This window comes from Leptonychotes weddellii, chromosome 4, assembly GCF_054177405.1.
Source record: "Leptonychotes weddellii isolate Sample4059 chromosome 4, ASM5417740v2, whole genome shotgun sequence".
In the NCBI taxonomy this organism is placed as follows: Eukaryota; Metazoa; Chordata; class Mammalia; order Carnivora; family Phocidae; genus Leptonychotes; species Leptonychotes weddellii.
In genome coordinates this window covers 97236800-97256376 of record NC_138372.1, presented here as the reverse complement: position 1 = coordinate 97256376, position 19577 = coordinate 97236800, and the positions used below count along the sequence as shown (strand labels likewise).

The window sequence follows — 19577 nt, the reverse complement described above, 5'->3', positions numbered from 1 at the left end:
CCCCACATCGGGCTCCCTGCTCGGCAGGAAGCCTACTTCTCCCTTTCCCACTCCCCCTGCTTGTGTTCCCTCTCTCTTTGTCAAATAAATAAATAAATAAAACTTAAAAAAAACATTAGAGGAAAAAAAAAGATACATGAGCAAATTTTGAAAGTGACCTTGGAATAAAAAGACAAAATCCAGAAGCTGAAAAGGAAAAGAATCAACACTTCCCTGCAGGGGAAAAAAACAAAAATATATACAAAGTTAAAAAACTGCCAGAAAAATATTTGCAACACATATTAGAGACAGAGCTGATGTCTCCCTCTAAAAAAAAATAGACCAGTAGAAAATGGTCAGAGGAAATGCATGCATGATTTAATATGTAAGAAGAATAAAGATAGACCATTTACCCTTACTAAGAAAGAAACATGAAAATTAAAATTAGATCTTTTCACCTCTCAGACTGACAATAAATTAAAAAAATTCATTGTCTCCTGTGTTGGATTTGTAGTCAACTGAATACACTGTTTCTTAATTGAATATATAATTGACATAACAATATCATAAGTTTCAGGCATACAGTAAAATGATTCAACAATTCTGTGCATTATTCAGGGCTCATCACGACAAGTATAGTTACCATCTGTCATCATACCCTGTTATTACAGTATTGTTACTGTATTCCCTATGCTGTACTTTACATCCCCGTGACTTATTTATTTTATAATTGGAAGTTTGTACTTCTTAATCCCCATGAACTATTTTGCTCATCCTGCCACATCCCTCCCCTCTGGCAACCCCTAGTTTGTTCTCTGTATTTATGCATCTGTTTCTGTTTTTTGTTTGTTTATTTGTTCTTTAGATTCCACATATAAGTAAAATCATATAATATTTGTCTTTCTTTGACTTATTTCACTTAGCATAATACCTACTAGGTCCATCCGTGTAGTCACACATGGCAGGATGTCATTCTTACATAAACCACATCTTCATCATCCATTCATCTATTGATGGACACTTGGGTTGCTTTTATATCTTAGCTATTGTAAATAATGCTGCAGTAAACATTAGGGTGCAGATATCTTTTTGAATTAGTGTTTTTGTTTTGAATAAATACCTAGAAGTAGAATTACTGGACTGTATGGTATTTCTATTTTTAACTTTTTGAAGAACCTCCTTACTGTTTTTTCCACAGTGGCTGCACCAATTTACATTCCCACCAACAGTGCACAAGGGTTCCCTTTTCTCCACATCCTCACCAAAACTTGTTTCTTGTTTTTTGTTACTAGCTATTCTGACAGGTGTGAGGTGATATTTCATTGTGGTTTTGATTTGCATTTCCCTGTTGATGAGTGATGTTGAGTATCTTCATGTGTCTGTTGGCCATCTGTATGTCTTCTTTGGAAAAATGTTTACTCAGGTCTTCTGCCTATTTTTAATCAGACTGTTTTTTTGGTGTTGAGTTACTTGAGTTTCCATTATGCTTTTAAAAAATAAAAATATGAAAAATCATTTTGGAGGGAAATCTAGCAATGTTTTTTTACAGTTGTTAGTGTTCACACAGTAATGTTACTTCTAGAAATTTATCCTATGGGCACACATAGCACAAGTACAAAGAGAGAAACATGTAGAAATGTCCACTGTAGCATTATCTGTAATAGCAAAACTTAGAAAATAACCTAAAAATTCATTATACATCAGTAATTAACTGAAACAATACTATACAGCTGTTAAAAAGAAAAGTAAATCTATCTATTCACCTAAGAAAAACCAGCAACAGTATATCTAGTCTGATTCCATTCTTTACAAGAATGGATATTTGTGTACATACATACAAAACATCTAAAAGAATGGAATGGTGCTTCAGTGGAATAAGAACCAAGAGGGCTGAGGGAGAAAAGATGTTTTATTTTAGACTTATGTCTGTTCTTATGCTTCTGATTATAGATACACATTTTTTATATTGGGCACATAATACTTTTATAATAATAAAACAGTGTTAAAAGTTTTATTCATTATTAAATTACAGCTCTCTTTGTTTTAGATTTCTTCCATTCCTTGCTGGCAGTTCATTGGCTGGATCAGCCATATGGTGGCCTTATTGGACAAAGAGGAAGCTGTTGCTGTCCAGCACACTGTGGAAGAGATTGCTAATAACTATCCACAGGCAATTGTCTACCCATTTATAATAAGTAGTGAAAGCTATTCCTTCAAAGATACTTCTACTGGTCATAAGAATAAGGAGTTTGTGGCAAGGTGGGTTGATCAAGTACTGTAGGTTATAGAGTGTATGGTAGAAGCAAACATATGAGGGCTCAGTCAGTGGAGCACAGGACTCCTGGTCTTGGGGTCCTGAGGTCAAGCCCCATGTTGGGCATAGAGCTTACTTAAAAAAAAAAAAAAAAACACATGGAAGCTTGTGTTTGTCTTCAAATTAATTAGAGCCGTCATTTAAAAAATAGAAAATCTTAGACATCTATTTGTTGAATGTATCTACCCCAGGTATGTTATTTGTCACAGAATTTCTTCCCTTTTTTAAAAAAATTGTATTCATTTATTTGAGAGAGAGAGAGAGAGAGTGTGAGAGAGAGAAAGCATGAAAGGGGAGAGGGTCACAGGGAGAAGCAGACTCCCCACTGAGCAAGGAGCCCGATGCAGGACTCGATCCCAGGACCCTGGGATCATGACCTGAGCTGAAGGCAGATGCTTAACCCACTGCTTTTTTTTTCTTTTAAAGTAAACTACACCCAACGTGGGGCTCCAAATTACAACCCAGAGATCAAGAGTTGCATGCTCTACTGACTGAGCCAGCCATGTGCCCCTGAATTTCTTTCCTTTTTTAAAATACATTTCATCTTAGAATGATATTCGTGAAACATTCTGTCTTATAATAGTAATAGTTGACAGTAATAGCTGATTGAGGCAGACTAGATGAGATGCTTTTTGAAATCAGTTCCTGAAATTGTTCTTTAATTCAAAATACCTGGGAAGTCCCTCTTAATAAGGATTCAGTAGGCTGCCTGAAGTGCCATCCTTTTCATTTTTCCATTTGATTTATAGGTGGAGACTGTTGACATAACTAGCAATGATGTATTAGTTTTGCAAGAATACTTGGTAAATACATGGTGTTTTAGGCATTCTCTGTTAAGAGCTTTTTTTGTCATGAGTTCATTTGTCTTATTAGAGTGTTTGTTTCTGAGAAGACAAGAGTAAGACACCACTTTTGTCATGGTTTGTGGTGGGTTGGCTGCGCAAATCCCATCTGCCACTGATGGTACACTGCCCACCCCTGGTGGTGTCTCTCAACACAGTCAACTGCAACATGATTAATTTTTTTAAAAAGAAAAAAGAGGGGCGTCTGGGGGGCTCAGTCGGTTGAGTGTCCAACTCTGGATTTCAGCTCAGGTCATGGTCTCAGGGTCGTGGGATGGCAAGCCCATTGTCAGGCTCCTTGCTCAGTGGGGAGTCTGCTGGAGGTTCTCTCTCTCCCTCTGCCCCTCCCCCACCTTGCACACGTGCACGCTCTCTCTCAAATAAATCTTTTTAAAAAAAAGAAAACGGAAGGGTTTGAAAATGTGTTGAGAAAGTGGCCTTTTCTTTTATAACTTCAGAAACTGTATGTATCGAATTGTGTACATCAAAATATGAACATTTGCAAAGAGATTTGCTTTCCCCTTGTCTAAAAAGCTCACCTCTTGATAGAATACATACTTTGTACTTCATCTAATATTGAACAAAATTTTAAAGTTGCTCCTTCCCTAGACTATTGGTAATATATAGTTTTATATATGACTATAAATAATTGTATATAAATAAACTGTGGGCCTTGATCTTTGGAGGATGTTTGATTACCTAAACTTGGTAATTGTTTTATAGGATTAAAATTAAGTTGGATCAAGGAGGAGTGATTCAAGATTTTATTAGTGCCCTAGAACAGCTCTCTAATCCTGAAATGCTCTTTAAGGTAATGTAATAGCTTCTAGCTCATAAAACATAGAATTTGGATAAAACCTACTTGCAGTCAACTTGGTTTTTCTTTTTTTTTCTGCACAGGATTGGATTGATGATATCAAAGTCGAACTGGCAAAAACCCCTGTTAATAAAAAAAACATTGAAAAGATGTATGAAAGAATGTATGCAGCTTTGGGAGACCCAAGGGTTCCAGGCCTTGGGGTTTTCAGAAGGAGGTTTATTCAGGTATGGATAGGTGGCAGCCTGCCTTTATAATAATGTAATCATTGTGAAGATCACTATTTATATTTGCTGGTTTGTTAATAATCCTGGTTTTAAAATGTCTGTTAAATTTGTAAACTTTTCTTCAGATCTAATGCTTTCTGAGAGATAGTGATGCACATATTTAGGTGAGATAGTGGCAGGTGGGGCTATTAATAGATAAAACCATGGGGTTTGTATTGCATTCTGTTCTTCATGCTCAGATTTTTAGATTTGAAGGTTATATGTAGTTTAATATATTTGTTAATTTTTTTCAATTTAAATTTTATTAGTTAACATATAGTGCACTATTGGCTTCTGGGGTAGAATTCAGTGGTTCATCACTTACATACAACACCCAGTGCTCACCACAAGTGCCCTCCTTAATGCTGTAGTTTAATATTTTTAATTCTCGTAACAATTTGAATGTTGAATCAAGAAAATATTTGTATTGTGTACAAGTTGGTGACCATTTTGAGCCCTTCCCTCTGTCCAAGGCATATGCCTTGCTACAGGACATACAAAGAGAAGACAGACCCAGTTCCTGAATTCAAAGAGATTGTCTGACAAATACAGTATATAAAGAACTGTGGCTTGAGAACAAGTATGATACATGAAATCTGTTTCTGAAGTTGCCCTAGAGTTGAAAGGAAGAGAATACCCCCCAGTTTGGAGGGAATCAGGAGAGCCCCTTGGAGCCCGTAGAGAACAAAATGAACCTTGAAATGTCCAGATTTCACAGCACCATGCCTTGTGCTTGTTGCTCCCTTTACATGGGTTTACCTTCTCTCCGTCCATCTGGAGAACTCACGCTTAGACACTTGGCTTATGCATCATTTCTCCTCTAGAGCCTTCCCTGAACCTCCTTACCCAACAAGATTTAGATACTCCTTCTCTGTTGTGTAACACACCATATGTATACCTCTGTTAGCATTAATCACTGATTTTTGTTCTAATTTTTGTCAAATTACCTTTGTTTCATAAACTTCAAGAAATATAATAGCATTAGGAGAAGTCCTGGTACTCATATTGCCAGAGTTCTCAAGTTTCACAGTCTCTAGTGCAAAGGAAGATCTTTGTCTCTTCTGGTTTTTTTAAATAACTGCTTTATTAAGATATAATTCACACACCCTATAATCCATCTGTTTTAAGTGTACAATGCGGGGCGCCTGGGTGGCTCAGTCGTTAAGCGTCTGCCTTCGGCTCAGGTCACGATCCCAGGGTCCTGGGATAGAGCCCCACATCGGGCTCCCTGCTCCATGGGAAGCCTGCTTCTCCCTCCCCAGTGAAGACTGTATTTTACTGTTAGCCAGTAAAAAATTTTTAAAAATTAAAGATGATTGGGGGCGCCTGGGTGGCTCAGTCATTAAGTGTCTGCCTTCGGCTCAGGTCATGATCCCAGGGTCCTGGGATTGAGCCCCACATCAGGCTCTTTGCTCAGTGGGAAGCCTGCTTCTCTCTCTTCCACTCCCTCTGCTTGTGTCCCCTCTCTCGCTGTCTCTGTCTCTGTCAAATAAATAAATAAAAATCTTTAAAAAAAATTAAAGATGATTGGGTAAATCTTGATGACTATTATTAAGCCACTATTAGTGATTCTCTTTTGTTTTTTGGGTTTTTTATTTTGATATCAGGATTATAATTTAAATAAATATTTGAATAGAGACTAATACAAACAAATATTTGTTATGTTCCAAGATAAAGTACTTCTAATAATTGCTTTTATAAATATAAATTATCTATAAAAGTACAGATTTGAAGGGGTACATGCACCCCAATATTTATAGCAGCATTATCAACAATAGCCAAACTATGGAGAGAGCCCACATGTCCATCGACTGATGAATGGATAAAGAAGATGTGGTGTATATATACAATGGAATATTACTCAGCCATCAAAAAACGAAATCTTGCCATTTTCAGTGACGTGGATGGAGCTAGAGTGTATTATGCTAAGTGAAATAAGTCAGAGAAAGACAAACACCATTTGATCTCACTCATATGTGGAATTTAAGAAAGAAAACAGATGAACATATGGGAAGGGGGAAAAGAAAAAAAAGGAGAGAGAGAAAGCCGTAAGAGACCCTTAAAGATAGAGAACAAACTGGGAGTTCACGGAGGGTGGTGGGTGGGGCTGGGCTAAATGGGTGATGAGTATTAAGGAAAGCACTTGTTGCGATGAGCACTGGGTGTTGTATGTATGTGAGGAATCACTGACTTCTACTCCTGAAGCTGATATTGCACTGTATGCTTACCAAAATTTAAATTAAAAAATAATAATAAAAGAAATACAAATTATCTAAATAATGTTTATACTGGCTTGTGATCCAAAATAATGGTTTAAAGATCTTTATTGCTCTTTAGCTCTGATGAAGAATCACAGGCTTTTCATTTTTGTTCAATTACTCCCTTTATTTAGTACCTCGTTCCTAATTACTCCTGCTGTCATAATGATGTAGATTAGTAGGGGCACTTGGGTGGCTCAGTTGGTTAAGCGACTGCCTTCAGCTCAGGTCATGATCCTGGAGTCCCTGGATCGAGTCCCACATCAGACTCCCTGCTCGGCGGGGAGTCTGCTTCTCCCTCTGACCCTCCCCTCTCTCATGCTCTGTCTCATTCTTTCTCTCTCAAATAAATAAATAAAAAATCTTTAATTTAAAAAAAAATGATGTAGATTAGTAACTAGACAATGGACACAAAGAGGTTAAAAGGTTTTTAAGCCCTTATTAGAACCTATGATTAGAATTTATGATTATAAGTCATTACTAACTGTATCCTTTCTGTCTTTTCAGAGGAACACACAAAGGCAGGCTTCATTGAGTTTAGAGTATTAAAACATTCAAGGAAAGCAAAAGTATAAATCTAGAACCTTTCCCAAATTTCAAACTAAACATTAATATTTAATGTAAATTATTATTAATTTCAGGCTTTTGGAAAAGAATTTGATAAACACTTTGGGAAAGGAGGTTCTAAGCTACCTGGAATGAAACTCCGTGACTTCACCAACATTACCAACTCACTATTTTATAAAATGTGCAGAGACTCAAAGCCACCTGGGAATCTGAAAGAATGCTCACCCTGGATGAGTGACTTCAAAGTAGAATTTTTGAGAAATGAGCTGGAGATTCCTGGTGAGTTTACCTTTGGGGTGACAAAACTGGACTTTAAGGAGAATAGTGGTATATAGCAGGGATTCTTTATTTCTAAAAATAGGAATTTTGGGTTCTTGATAGTTACCTTTTTTTTTTTTTTAAAGAATTTAAGATTTTGCCATACCTTTTTGTCATTAGGAGAATCTGTAATTACTATTCATGAGTACACTGAACTAAATGTCTAATTAGATTATAGTTTTCTTACTTTTCCCGATTATACAAGTATTCAGACTTCCATTTAATAATGTAACTGGTAATTTCCTCTGAACATACCCATGCTTTGCTCCTAAATAACTTTTCTTCAGAAATGTAGTACAGGTATAAATGCAAATCACTTCCGTGGATGTGTATGTTGGTCCCATTTAAAATGACGAGATAATGATAAATGACTTACCTTCAGGACAAAGAAGTGTGACATTGAGGATAGAGACACACAGCAAGTTGTTCTGATGTGAACACAGCATGATTTTTCAAAGACAATCTTTATACATTCCATGTTCTTCACCCTGGAATTTGCCAAAGAAATGTTTTATTATGGTTATTCATATTCTTATCTAGTGAATATAAAAACAAATTGGAGACTTTTCTTTGTTATTAACAGCTCTGCATTGCATGAAGAAAAACTGAAAATGTAAGCCTCCTCATATGTAGCTAGATTCTCCTTGAAATAAAGTGTTCTAGCTTAATGCATTATTTTTCCTGTTTGGAATTTGTCTACTCCATTAGAATAGGAAGCTAACTTCCATTAGTCAAATTGAGAAATAATAGCATTACTTAAAACAACTCAAATTTTGGGGGGCGCTTAGGTGGCTCAGTTGGTTAAGCATCCAACTCTTGCTTTCAGCTCAGGTCATGATCTCAAGGTTGTGAGATCAAGCCACCATCAGGTGCCGCACTTAGCAGGGATTCTGCTTGAGAGTCTCTCTCTGCCCCTCTCCCCCACCCCACCCCCCAAACATAGGTGCTTTTTCTCTGTTTCTCTCTTTAACATAAATAAATAAATCTTTTTAAGTCACGTTTTTTTAAAATGAAAACTTTTAGTAAAAAATTGTATCATACAGCTTTTTAAAAATTATTATTAGATCAATAGGTATGTGTTAAAAATACAGGGTTCTGTAACAAACTATATCTAAGTAAGGCTTCTGTGGTTTGTCTTAGGTCAATATGATGGCAAAGGAAAGCCAGTGCCAGAATACCATGCACGAATCGCTGGGTTTGATGAGCGGGTAGGTGCCAATGTTTGACAAGTTTTAGTGAGTAACTGTTGGATGAAGGAAGAGGAAATAGTCATAAATAGCTTTAAGGCCTGTTTCTCTTCATTGTACTCTATTCTGTCCTGAAAGTATTTACATAGGAGCAAATTTCTCATCAGTCACAAATGATTTCTGTAAAGATTGTGAGTGTGGGTCTTCAGGTATAAGAATGATGTATTTGTCTTTACTAAAGAAAAGACAATTTCCCGTCTTGATCTCAAATGCACGGAGTATTCTGATCCTATCACATATTGAATCTCTTAATATAATGCTTCAGTGTTACAAACTCAAAGTGTACAAACTCAATAAATTCTGTGTGTGTGTGTGTATCTATTTTAAAACATATGTAGAGTTAAATTAAGTAATTTTAGTAAGTTTGTATGTTGCTCATTACTAAGGATATCCACATTTATAAGCAATTATTTGTAACAAGGGATATGAAGTTTCTAGAGGTACAGCAGTAGGGCATAAACAGGTAACAAATATTTTGTTGGCAGTAGGTTCTCTATTATTTTTCTGTCACTTCACTCTGTCCTCAAGAGAGGTCTCTCTTTGAGGAATGTATGCCAACCAGCCTTACTTTTCCTCTTTTGATAATGATATGATCAGCTGTTTTGTCAATTTCTTAGACTGCATCTAAAATATTTTCATAATTTTTAAAGGTAAAAGTAATGACTTCTATCAGAAAGCCGAAGCGCATCATCATCCGAGGCCATGATGAGAAAGAGTACCCTTTCCTTGTCAAGGGGGGTGAAGACCTGCGGCAGGATCAGCGGATTGAACAACTCTTTGAGGTCATGAATGTCCTCCTTTCTCAGGACGCTGCCTGTAGCCAGAGAAACATGCAGTTGAAGACCTACCATGTCATACCCATGACCTCCAGGTGGGACCAAAGCACATGGTCATTCTAGAACAGATCTATGTGAATGGAAATTCTAGCACTGAGCCAGATCCTTGTTTAAGGTTACAGAGATGGGATTGGAGGTCACTTGACAATTTGGTATTTCAGCTTTCACAAAGACTGGGCTAAACAGAACTAATAAACACTTGTAAACCTATGATTTTCAAATTTAATGTAGAGAAGGTAAATGAAGAACTGACGTGAAGAACTCTGTTCTGCTTTGATTCTACAGAACTTTTTTCTAGTGAAGAAAGAACAGTTTAGATTTGTGTTCATAAACTATTTATTCTCCTTTTCAGATTAGGACTAATTGAATGGATTGAAAATACTTTTACCTTGAAGGACTTTCTTTTGAGTAACATGTCACGAGAGGAGAAAACTGCTTATACAAGGTGATGTGGAGCCTAAATACTCCTCCTTCAGCTCTGCCCAGACACATCCAGCAAGCCTGTTACTCCCCAGTCATAATCTCCCTGAGTAATGTTGTTTTATATTAAGTTTCCTCTACCTTGTGTTTCCAGTGACATTTCTGGGTTCCTTCTAATTTGGGGCTCTGAGCCACACCCTGGTTAGTTCTTTTCTCCACCTCTGGCTGGGTGAATAAACTAAATGGAGTAATTTAGGGTTCCAAACAGTAACTACATAGATTTTTACCACATTGAAAAAAAAAAAGTATTAGCTTTGCAACAACAATAAAAATCTTGAAGGAAATAAAATAATAAGATTAGCAGCTAACATTTGATTAAACATTTTCTGCAGGCTAGGCAGTATTCTCCGTTCTTAATGTGTATAAAGTCATTTCTTTCTTACAAAAACCACAACTTATTAACATCTTTGTACAGATGAGGAAGTTAAGGCCCAGAGAGGTTATGTAAATCGTCCTAAGCTTCTCAGCATGTAAGTGGGCTAGCTAGGATTATTAGTGATTAATTCTAAGTCAAGATATTGGTGCTTTTTATTTTTCTTTATCCTTTTATATTTTCCAAGTTTTCAACAATGAACATATATTTTTACTCAGAAAGCGTTTTGTTTTTTGTTTTTTGTTTCGGTAAAGAAAAATAAGGACAACATTGAAAGACATTTTGAAGGAGTTGACAAGTTTTGATGATTAACTATTGGATGAGGGAAGAGGAAATGGCGATAAATAGCTTCAAGACCTGTTTCTCTTCGTTGTACTCTGTTCTGTCCTGAAAGTATTTACATAGCAAAATTCTCATCAGTCAAAAATGATTTCTGTAAAATTAAGCATATTCTTATCAAACTCTTGCTCCTGCTAAATAAGGCTGTGTTTATGAACTTTTATTTTAGTCATTTGAGTCCTTTGCCTACAGTTGTTTCTGAGTTCCCTGGAAGACAGGGAAACTGATGGACAGTACTTTCTGGAGTCAGGAAGTCCAGATCTCACTTCAATGCTAACTTACAGTGGTTCTGACTTAGAGTAGGCATCTTGAAAAGGTGACTTGCCTTTCCCTTGTTCCCATGCCTCCATTTCTAAGATGGGATAGTAATGTAAAATACATAAAGTGAACATAGGTGTTGATGGAGTTTAAAGTGCTTTTCAAATACAGAAGTGTATAAATTACTTCCCACTACCTTTTTAAAACAAGGCACTTCCAGCCTCTATTAGTAAAATCATTGCTACTTTTTTCTTAATTTACGTGTTGCAGTTTTCCAACTTAGATTTTCATCCCAAATGAAACTTGGAGAGAATTTAGACTGAAGTGGAAAGCTGTATTGTGAAATTAACTTAGTAGCAACTCAGAAAAGATTCACTTTAAGTGATTGAACTACTAACTTTGTGAAATAGTTCTATCTTGAGATTTCTTTTTAGGAAGACTTATTAAAGCTTTTGACAAACCCCAAAGTGGCCGAACATAAAAACACATGTTTCCAACAGCCCAATATGCCTTTTGTCTGTGAAGTATTACTAAAAACAGCTTTCTAAATTCAATTCAAAGCCATTATCATTTAAGAAAATATCTTACTGTATTTAGTATGGATTTTGTATGTATCTGCATACTGGAAATGGTGAAGAAAAAATGTGGCAATCCAAAAACAGACTTCATCCATCTTCAACACTAATTGGTGGCCTTTTAGTTTGTGGAAGTAATATGGCTTATCACTTCTTGCCTACTCTGAGTAAGTTGCACGTTGTGCTGTCATCTTGCTGCTATGGGTTTTTCCACTACCAGATTTTTAGAACCATATGCCTGGATCATAAACACTCACATTTAGTTCATCTTGTTCCTGTCTGTATGAAGTGGAAATTTATTGTCTCTGATCATTTTGTGCCTGAATTTTTGCATAGGAAATAGCTTTCGTTTCTTTAGGAGTAACTAAGCATGAATAATGATATATTAAGATTCTAGATCCAGAGTAGCATGGAGTCAGTGTTAATATTAAATATGATTGGGGCGCCTGGGTGGCTCAGTTGGTTTAAGCAACTGCCTTCGGCTCAGGTCATGATCCTGGAGTCCCCGGATCGAGTCCCGCATCGGGCTCCCTGCTCAGCAGGGAGTCTGCTTCTCCCTCTCCCGCTCCCCCCCTCTTGTGCTCTCTCTCTCTCACTCTCTCTCTCAAATAAATAAATCTTTAAAAAAAAAAATATTAAATATGATTAAAAGTCGTATTTCTTTCCCTGACTCTTCACTATTTTTCAAAGAATTCTTGGTGATCTTTGCCACTGAAATCATTATAATGCTAAATATCTTCCTAGTGCTGATTCCCTTTTTCCTACTTGTTAGTGATCCCAAAGCACCACCATGTGAATATAGAGACTGGCTGACAAAGATGTCTGGGAAATACGATGTTGGCGCTTACATGTCAATGTTTAAGTAAGTTTTGTTTTGATTTTCCTTTTTACTAACTAGTTAATTCTTCTCAAAGTAGCGTGTTACTTTTGTTTCTTAGAAAGTTTTGCCTCGGGTGCCTGGGTGCCTCAGTCAGTTAAGAGTCTTTCTTCAGCTCAGGTTGTGATCCCAGGGTCCTGGGATCAAGCCCCACATCAGGCTCCCTGCTCAGCGGGAGTCTGCTTTTTCTTCTCCCTTTACCCCTCCTGCCCTGCTCGTGTTCTCTCTCTCTCATGCTCTCTCTCTCTCTCTCTCAAATAAATAAAATATTAAAAAAAAAAAAAAAAGTTTTGCCTCAGTTCATCAAAACCTAATTATTTGATACTTGAGCTTCAATATAAATAATTTTAAATTTTAAATCTCAAGTCATAGAAATTTGTTCTAATTAGGCATTTCCTATTATTAAATCATAGGGCAGCAAGTCGTTCTGAAACAGTCACATCTTTTAGAAGGAGAGAAAGTAAAGTGCCAGCTGATCTCTTAAAGTAAGTATCCTTCTGACTACAAACAAGTTGGTGGCGTAGCAGAGACTACAGAGATCATGTCTCCCTCCCTCAGGCGGGCCTTTCTGAAGATGAGCACAGGCCCTGAGGCCTTCTTGGCACTTCGCTCCCACTTTGCCAGCTCTCATGCTCTTATGTGCATTAGCCACTGGATTCTGGGCATTGGAGACAGACATCTGAACAATTTCATGGTAAACATGGAGACAGGTGGAATGATCGGAATCGACTTTGGACATGCATTTGGATCAGCTACTCAGGTATGCTCACCTTGCTCTTGTTCTTGGCTGATTTAGAACCATAGTCATAGGACCTTCTGGAAATTGGATGGTTTTTAAGGAAGAAATGACACATCAATTAGCTTGGTTTGTCTTGGTCATTAAATTCGACATTCTTGCAGAATAAGGGATAATCTCAACTTTGTTTTGGCCTTGTTCAAACAGGTTACAGAAGATGTAATGATGAATTATATAATCAAAGCCAAGAATACAATGTGTTCCTATAAAAAGGGAAGACTAGGGGCGCCTGGGTGGCTCAGATGGTTGAACGTCTGCCTTCTGCTCGGGTCATGATCTCAGGGTCCTGGGATCGAGCCCCGTGTCAGGCTCCCTGCTCAGCGGGAGGCCTGCTTCTCCCTTTTTCTCTACTGCTCCCCCTGCTTGTATTCTCACTCTCTCTGTCGAATAAATAAATAAAATCTTAAATAAAAAGGGAAGACTATAAGGAGGTTTTATGAAGCCCCTTAATCTAAATGTCTTCCACAAGATGTGATACAATATAAATCTTTCCTGTGACATTAAACACTGAATGTTTTCAATTGTACTTGTAAATCTGTGCAGACTTTGTGGTCCTACACACAGGTTTGTGCATTGCAAAGATGATTGTGTTGATTACTCTTGGGCACAGTGGATTCATGTGTAGCTAATTCCAAGAAAAGAAGAGTACATATTTTCACCAACTGTGAATTATTCACTAACTGTGAATAATAACTGTCTATGGAATGATGCTTTGTGCCTTTTCTTTTGAGATTTCTAGTTCATATGTTCTCCTTCTTGTACATTATTTTTTTCTCTTTAGTTTCTGCCCGTCCCTGAGTTGATGCCTTTTCGTCTGACTCGCCAGTTTATCAATCTGATGTTACCAATGAAAGAAGCAGGCGTTATGTCCAGTGTCATGGTGCATGCACTGAGAGCCTTCCGCTCACACTCTGACCTGCTTACTAACACCATGGATGTGTTTGTAAAGGAACCTTCCTTCGACTGGAAAGTAGGCTTGTTTATATGCACTTTTCATTTTTATTACAATATACCAAGGACTGATCTGGCGTCCCTTATTGTATGATGGAAATACATCAGATTGTATTTATTAAAATATTTACATTGTTTTGTGTAGTATTTCTTAAAATTAACATTTGGGGGCAGTTGGCCTGAAAACCAGGTAAGAGACATAATCTTCATTTGGAGAAAACTGTTGTTTCAAATGAGTATATTTCTAAGAAGGAGTTAACCTTGATAGGGTGTGATACATAACTGCAGTCCCTGACTGTCATTGTCACAGTTACATGTAGTACTATTAGAATGTGTATAAAAAGCTATAAAGGTCTCTCCAGTTAAAGATACTTATTTTAAAATCATTACTTGTTCAATCTGTTTGGATGTGATCATATAAACTGTTATAATAAGCAGAGAACATCATGTTCTTTTCAGAATTTTGAACAGAAAATGCTAAAAAAAGGAGGATCATGGATTCAAGAAATAAATGTAACTGAAAAAAATTGGTATCCCCGGCAAAAAATACATTATGCTAAGAGAAAGTTAGCAGGCGCCAACCCAGCAGTTATTACTTGGTAAGGTGGTTATTTGTGAAGAAAAAAAATGCCAACATGCTGCTATTTACTGAAGAATTACTAATATATAAAGTCCTGAATACTTTCCATTTAGCATGTGATGTTAGCATTATTATCCTCATTTTACAAATGAAAAAAGAATGGCTTAAGGAGGTTGACTTCTCCAAGGCTGGGCAGGGTCCGTATCTCTGAATGCTGTGTACTTGGCCTCTGCCTTCTTGGCACAGTGTTCAGGTCAGTACCTGGAATAACCTGTACCAATGTGAGGAACAGCAGGAGCATTTTTTTTTTAAGATTTTATTTATTTATTTATTTATTTGAGAGAGAGAGTGAGAACCAGCACAAACTGGGGCGGGGGTGGGAGGTGGGAGACAGAAAGAGGGAGAAGCAGACTCCCCCGCTGAGCAGGGAGCCTGACGTGGGGCTCAGTCCCGGGACCCTGAGATCATGACCTGAGCCAAAGGCAGATGCTTAACCAGCTGAGCCACCCAGGCACCCCCAGCAGGAGCATTTTTAGGCAATTACAATAATAATTTTTGTATATAAGAGGAGATTTAGATTCTAAATTTGCTTTTGTCCTTTTTAGGACAAAATGTTATCTTGGTGTGCATATAGCACACAGATGTGGAGAATAAGTATGGACTTATTGGACAAGAATCCACACTGGGTTAGCCTTTAGGTTAGCTTCAAAATTTTTTCTTGTTGAGGTCTAAAGCAAACAAATTTATAGAAATGTTTCACAAGAGGGAAAAAAGTTGGACTTTACAATTAAGTAATAGTAAATGGCAATCTATGGTCAGTTGTTCAGGGTACGAATGGTCTTTCCAATAAATGGCTCTGGCAAAGGAACAAAAGTGGATCCCTATCTCACACCATACACAAAAATTAATGCAGAATGGATCAAAGACCTAAATGTAAGAGCTAAAACTATAAAATACTCAAAGAAGTACAGGGATAGATCTTCATGACCTGGATTTGGCAATGACATCTGTCATTTTTAGGTACAACACCAAAAAGCACAAACAAGAAAAGAAAAAAATAGGTAAATTCATCAAAACTTAAAAGTTTTGTGCTTCACAGGATACCATCAAGAAAGTAAAAAAGACAACCCCACAAAATGGGAGAAAATATTTGGAAGTCATAGCTGAAAGGGGACTTGTATAATACATTAAAAAAAACTCTTAGAAACTCAATAAAAAGACAAACAACCCAATTTAAAAATGACCAAAGGATTTGAGCAGACATTTCTCTAAAGAAGGTATATAAATGGCCAAGTAGCATATAGCATATGGAAAGATTTATTAGTCATCAGAGAAATACAAAGAGAGGCACCATTTCACACCCACTAGAATGGGTATAATTAAAAAATGGAATTTGGGCCACCTGGGTGGCAGTTGGTTGAGCATCTGACTCTTGGTTTCAGCTCAGGTCATAATCTCGGGATTGTGAGATCAAGCCCCAAGTCGGGCTCAGCACTAAGCACGGAGTCTACTTAGGTTTCTCTCTCCCCCTTCCTCTACCCCTCCCCCTGTATTCTCTCTGTCTCTGAAATAAATAACTCTTTTTAGAAAATGAAATATAGCACATGTTGTGAAGAATGCGGAGATATTGGAACCCTTGTGTGTTGCTAATATGAATGTAAAACGATGCAGCTGCTATGAAAAACAGTCTGGCAGTGTCTCAAAAAGTTAAATATAGAATTACCACTTGGCCCTGTAATTCCACTCCTAGGTACACACCAAAGAGAAATGAAAGTGTACATTTACACAAAAGCTTGTAGACAAATTTTTTAACATATATATTTTTTTAATTCTGTTAAAATTTTTATTAGGTGAGCTTTGTTTATTTTTTAAAAATAATCTCTACACCCAACGTGGAGCTCTAACTCACAACCCTGAGATCAATAGTCACATGCCCTACCAACTGAGCTAGCCAGGCACCTGTAGACAAATGTTAATAACAACATTATTCATGCTCTGTGTTCCTACAAATCCAGTCTCTTGATTTCAAAGTTTTAAGCCACAGAAAATATTCTATAAGTGATGAGAGAGGGAATATTTGGGTAGGATAGCTAGGAATGCAGGCAACAAAGGAAAAATAATGGTTCATGTTTTTGTATTTGTTTAATCTTTTTTCCAGTGATGAGCTGTTCCTGGGCCATGAGAAGGCACTTGCCTTTGGAGATTATGTGGCTGTAGCACGAGGAAGCAAAGATCACAACATCCGTGCCCAACAACCAGAGAGTGGACTATCAGAAGAGGCTCAAGTAAAGTGCTTGATTGACCAGGCAACAGACCCCAACATCCTTGGCAGAACTTGGATAGGATGGGAGCCCTGGATGTGAAGAAATGTGGAAGTCAGCAGAAAAACATGAAAGTGTTCAAAGAATCTCCTAAACTTGGGGCACCTGGGTGGTTCAGATGGTTAAGTATCTGCCTTCAGCTCAGGTCATGATCCCAGGGTTCTGGGATTGAGCCCCAGGTGGGGCTCTGCTCAGTGGGGAGCCTGCTTCTCCCTCTGCCTCTGCCTCTCTCCCCTGCTCATGCTCTCCCTCTCTGTCTGACTCTCTCTCAAATGAATAAGTAAAATCTTTAAAAAAAAAAAAAAAGAATCTGCTAAACTTCCATCTACAGCCATCAATGTGCTGATTTTCCGGAAGCACTGAAGAGAAGAAATCTATTTAGTGGTAAAGTCTTGTAGCAAGAGTTCAATCAAGATCATGATAAATAAGTGAATATTGGGATGAATGAATGATTAGGTAATAAAGATTAGGTTAGGATTATAATAGACTTAAAGTGGGAAAATATCTATCTAGGCTCATACAAGCATTAAATCAAGAATATAGCATATTATAAATGCTATGACTTAGATAAACCAGCTAAATAAATGGTGTAAGTATGAACATCCCATGCAGTATTCTCATTAGTAATTATGACACATTGGAAATAACACCCAGAAGACTTCATCATTAAGATTTTATAAGAGTAAAGCCAAAAGCATAAATGATAAGGTGTTACATTATATTAGCAGTACAGGAATAATCATGAATGATATGGCTTATATTTAGAAATGATTGCTTTTGATATTTTAGGATATTTTTCAGGGTATTTTCTTTCATTTTATTCTCTTCTGTTTTAGAAATTTTATGAGAGATTTGTTCTCTAGAAGAGAAAGTATTTAGAGATAAAAAACCTTGGTCTTAGCACTCACTTTTGCTACTTACAATAAGAAGATAGATAAAAGTGCCTGGCATCCCAGACTCAGAATTTCTAACTTCAGGAATTGCAAGTATGATGACAGGGATAGCACAGCATTTCAATTCTAGGGAAAAAAACACACAAAACCCTATGGAAATGAATTCCTTGTTTGGAGAGAAAACATGCATTCTAAAACAAGATCAAATTATGAAACACAAAAATGGCTTCCTTTTCTTCACAGAAACTGCACCCCTCATCTAATCCTGCATGCACCTGAACTGATTTCAGGTTGGCTCTGAGCTTTTATTGTTTCTTTAGACATTTATATTTGGAGATTCTTGTATGCTTTTGAAAAATAATCATCTTAGGGGTAGACGAACCATGAGAGACAATGGACTCTGAAAAACAAACAGGGTTCTAGAGGGGAGGGGGGTGGGAGGATGGGTTAGCCTGGTGGTGGGTATTGAGGAGGGCACATTCTGCATGGAGCACTGGGTGTTATGCACAAACAATGAATCATGGAACACTTTATCTAAAACTAATGATGTAATGTATGGGGATTAACATAAGAATAAAAAAGAAAAATAATCATCTTAGGAATATGAAACATTTAAATTTTTTCCCAAAGTGTAGTTTCAGAAACAAAATGTTCACCTCATGAAATAATTCATTATACTACTCGACAAAGTATTTCTGATAATATTTGGTTGAATGCATTATGATATTAAGAATAAACCATTATATAAGCGACTGCCTTCAGCTCAGGTCATGATCCTGGAGTCCCTGGATCGAGTCCCGCATCGGGCTCCCTGCTCTGCAGGGAGTCTGCTTCTCCCTCCGAGCCTCCCCCCTCTCATGTGCTCTCTCTCAAATAAATAAATAAAATCTTAAAAAAATAGAATAAACCATTACATTCTCAACAAATGGTATTATATTAAAAGAAATTTCATCTCAAAAGAAAAATAAGTGATCATGTATGTGAAAATCCAGTATACACATGATCTAGTAAATATTTTTTGCTAAACACAAAAACAACCAGAACAAACTACCTTGGTGTTGATTAAAATATATTGTTTAACAACAAATTAACCATCATTTTTGCTTGTCTTGATAATTTGGGATGTATTGACTAGATCCCCATGTTATGGGAAACCCTGTTTTTTAACAACTAGTTTTCATGTCAGTAAAAGATCCTTGTTACAAGATGACTGTGTATCAGTCCAGTTTCAAAGCTGTCTGCTTGAAATTGTATCCAAACCCATGAGAATGTGGTAAAAAGTTACTGTATACAGCTTTCAGAGACATTTGCACAACGGCTCAGGATGATAAATGATCTCATTACACATGGGGGACTACATGTTTAAGCCATATCTTGTCTCCAAACAGCAACCCTGTGATTCTTGGGTAAGTAAAAATACTTGTTTGGAAACCAGGAAATAAAAGAAGACATCTGTACTGATTATAAGGAAATATGAATAGTATCAAGATTTTGGGGGTTTACTATATGTAGGATCACATCATCTGATAATAGTTTAACTTCCTCTTTTCTAATTTGCTTTTATTTCTTTTTTCTTGCCTAATTGCTCTGGCTAGAACATGCAGTACAATGTTGAGTAACAATGGTAAATGTGAGCATCCTTGTTTGTTCCTCATCTTTAGGGGGACATTTTCCTCTTTCACTGTTGAGT

General features: G+C 37.0%; 1 protein-coding gene across 1 annotated transcript in view; it reads left to right on the top strand.

The window, feature by feature from the left end:
* PRKDC (protein kinase, DNA-activated, catalytic subunit) overlaps positions 1–19094 on the top strand; it is a gene marked incomplete at its 5' end in the record, with an annotated part of 225068 nt that extends 205974 nt beyond the window's left edge. The window contains 13 exon segments of the mRNA XM_081817118.1: positions 2027–2238; positions 3859–3946; positions 4036–4179; positions 7118–7322; positions 8502–8569; positions 9259–9479; positions 9797–9889; positions 12242–12331; positions 12760–12831; positions 12905–13106; positions 13924–14112; positions 14553–14692; positions 16832–19094. Coding sequence (XP_081673244.1) covers positions 2027–2238; positions 3859–3946; positions 4036–4179; positions 7118–7322; positions 8502–8569; positions 9259–9479; positions 9797–9889; positions 12242–12331; positions 12760–12831; positions 12905–13106; positions 13924–14112; positions 14553–14692; positions 16832–17036 — 1929 coding nt within the window.
* Between the last annotated feature and the right edge of the window lie 483 nt (positions 19095–19577).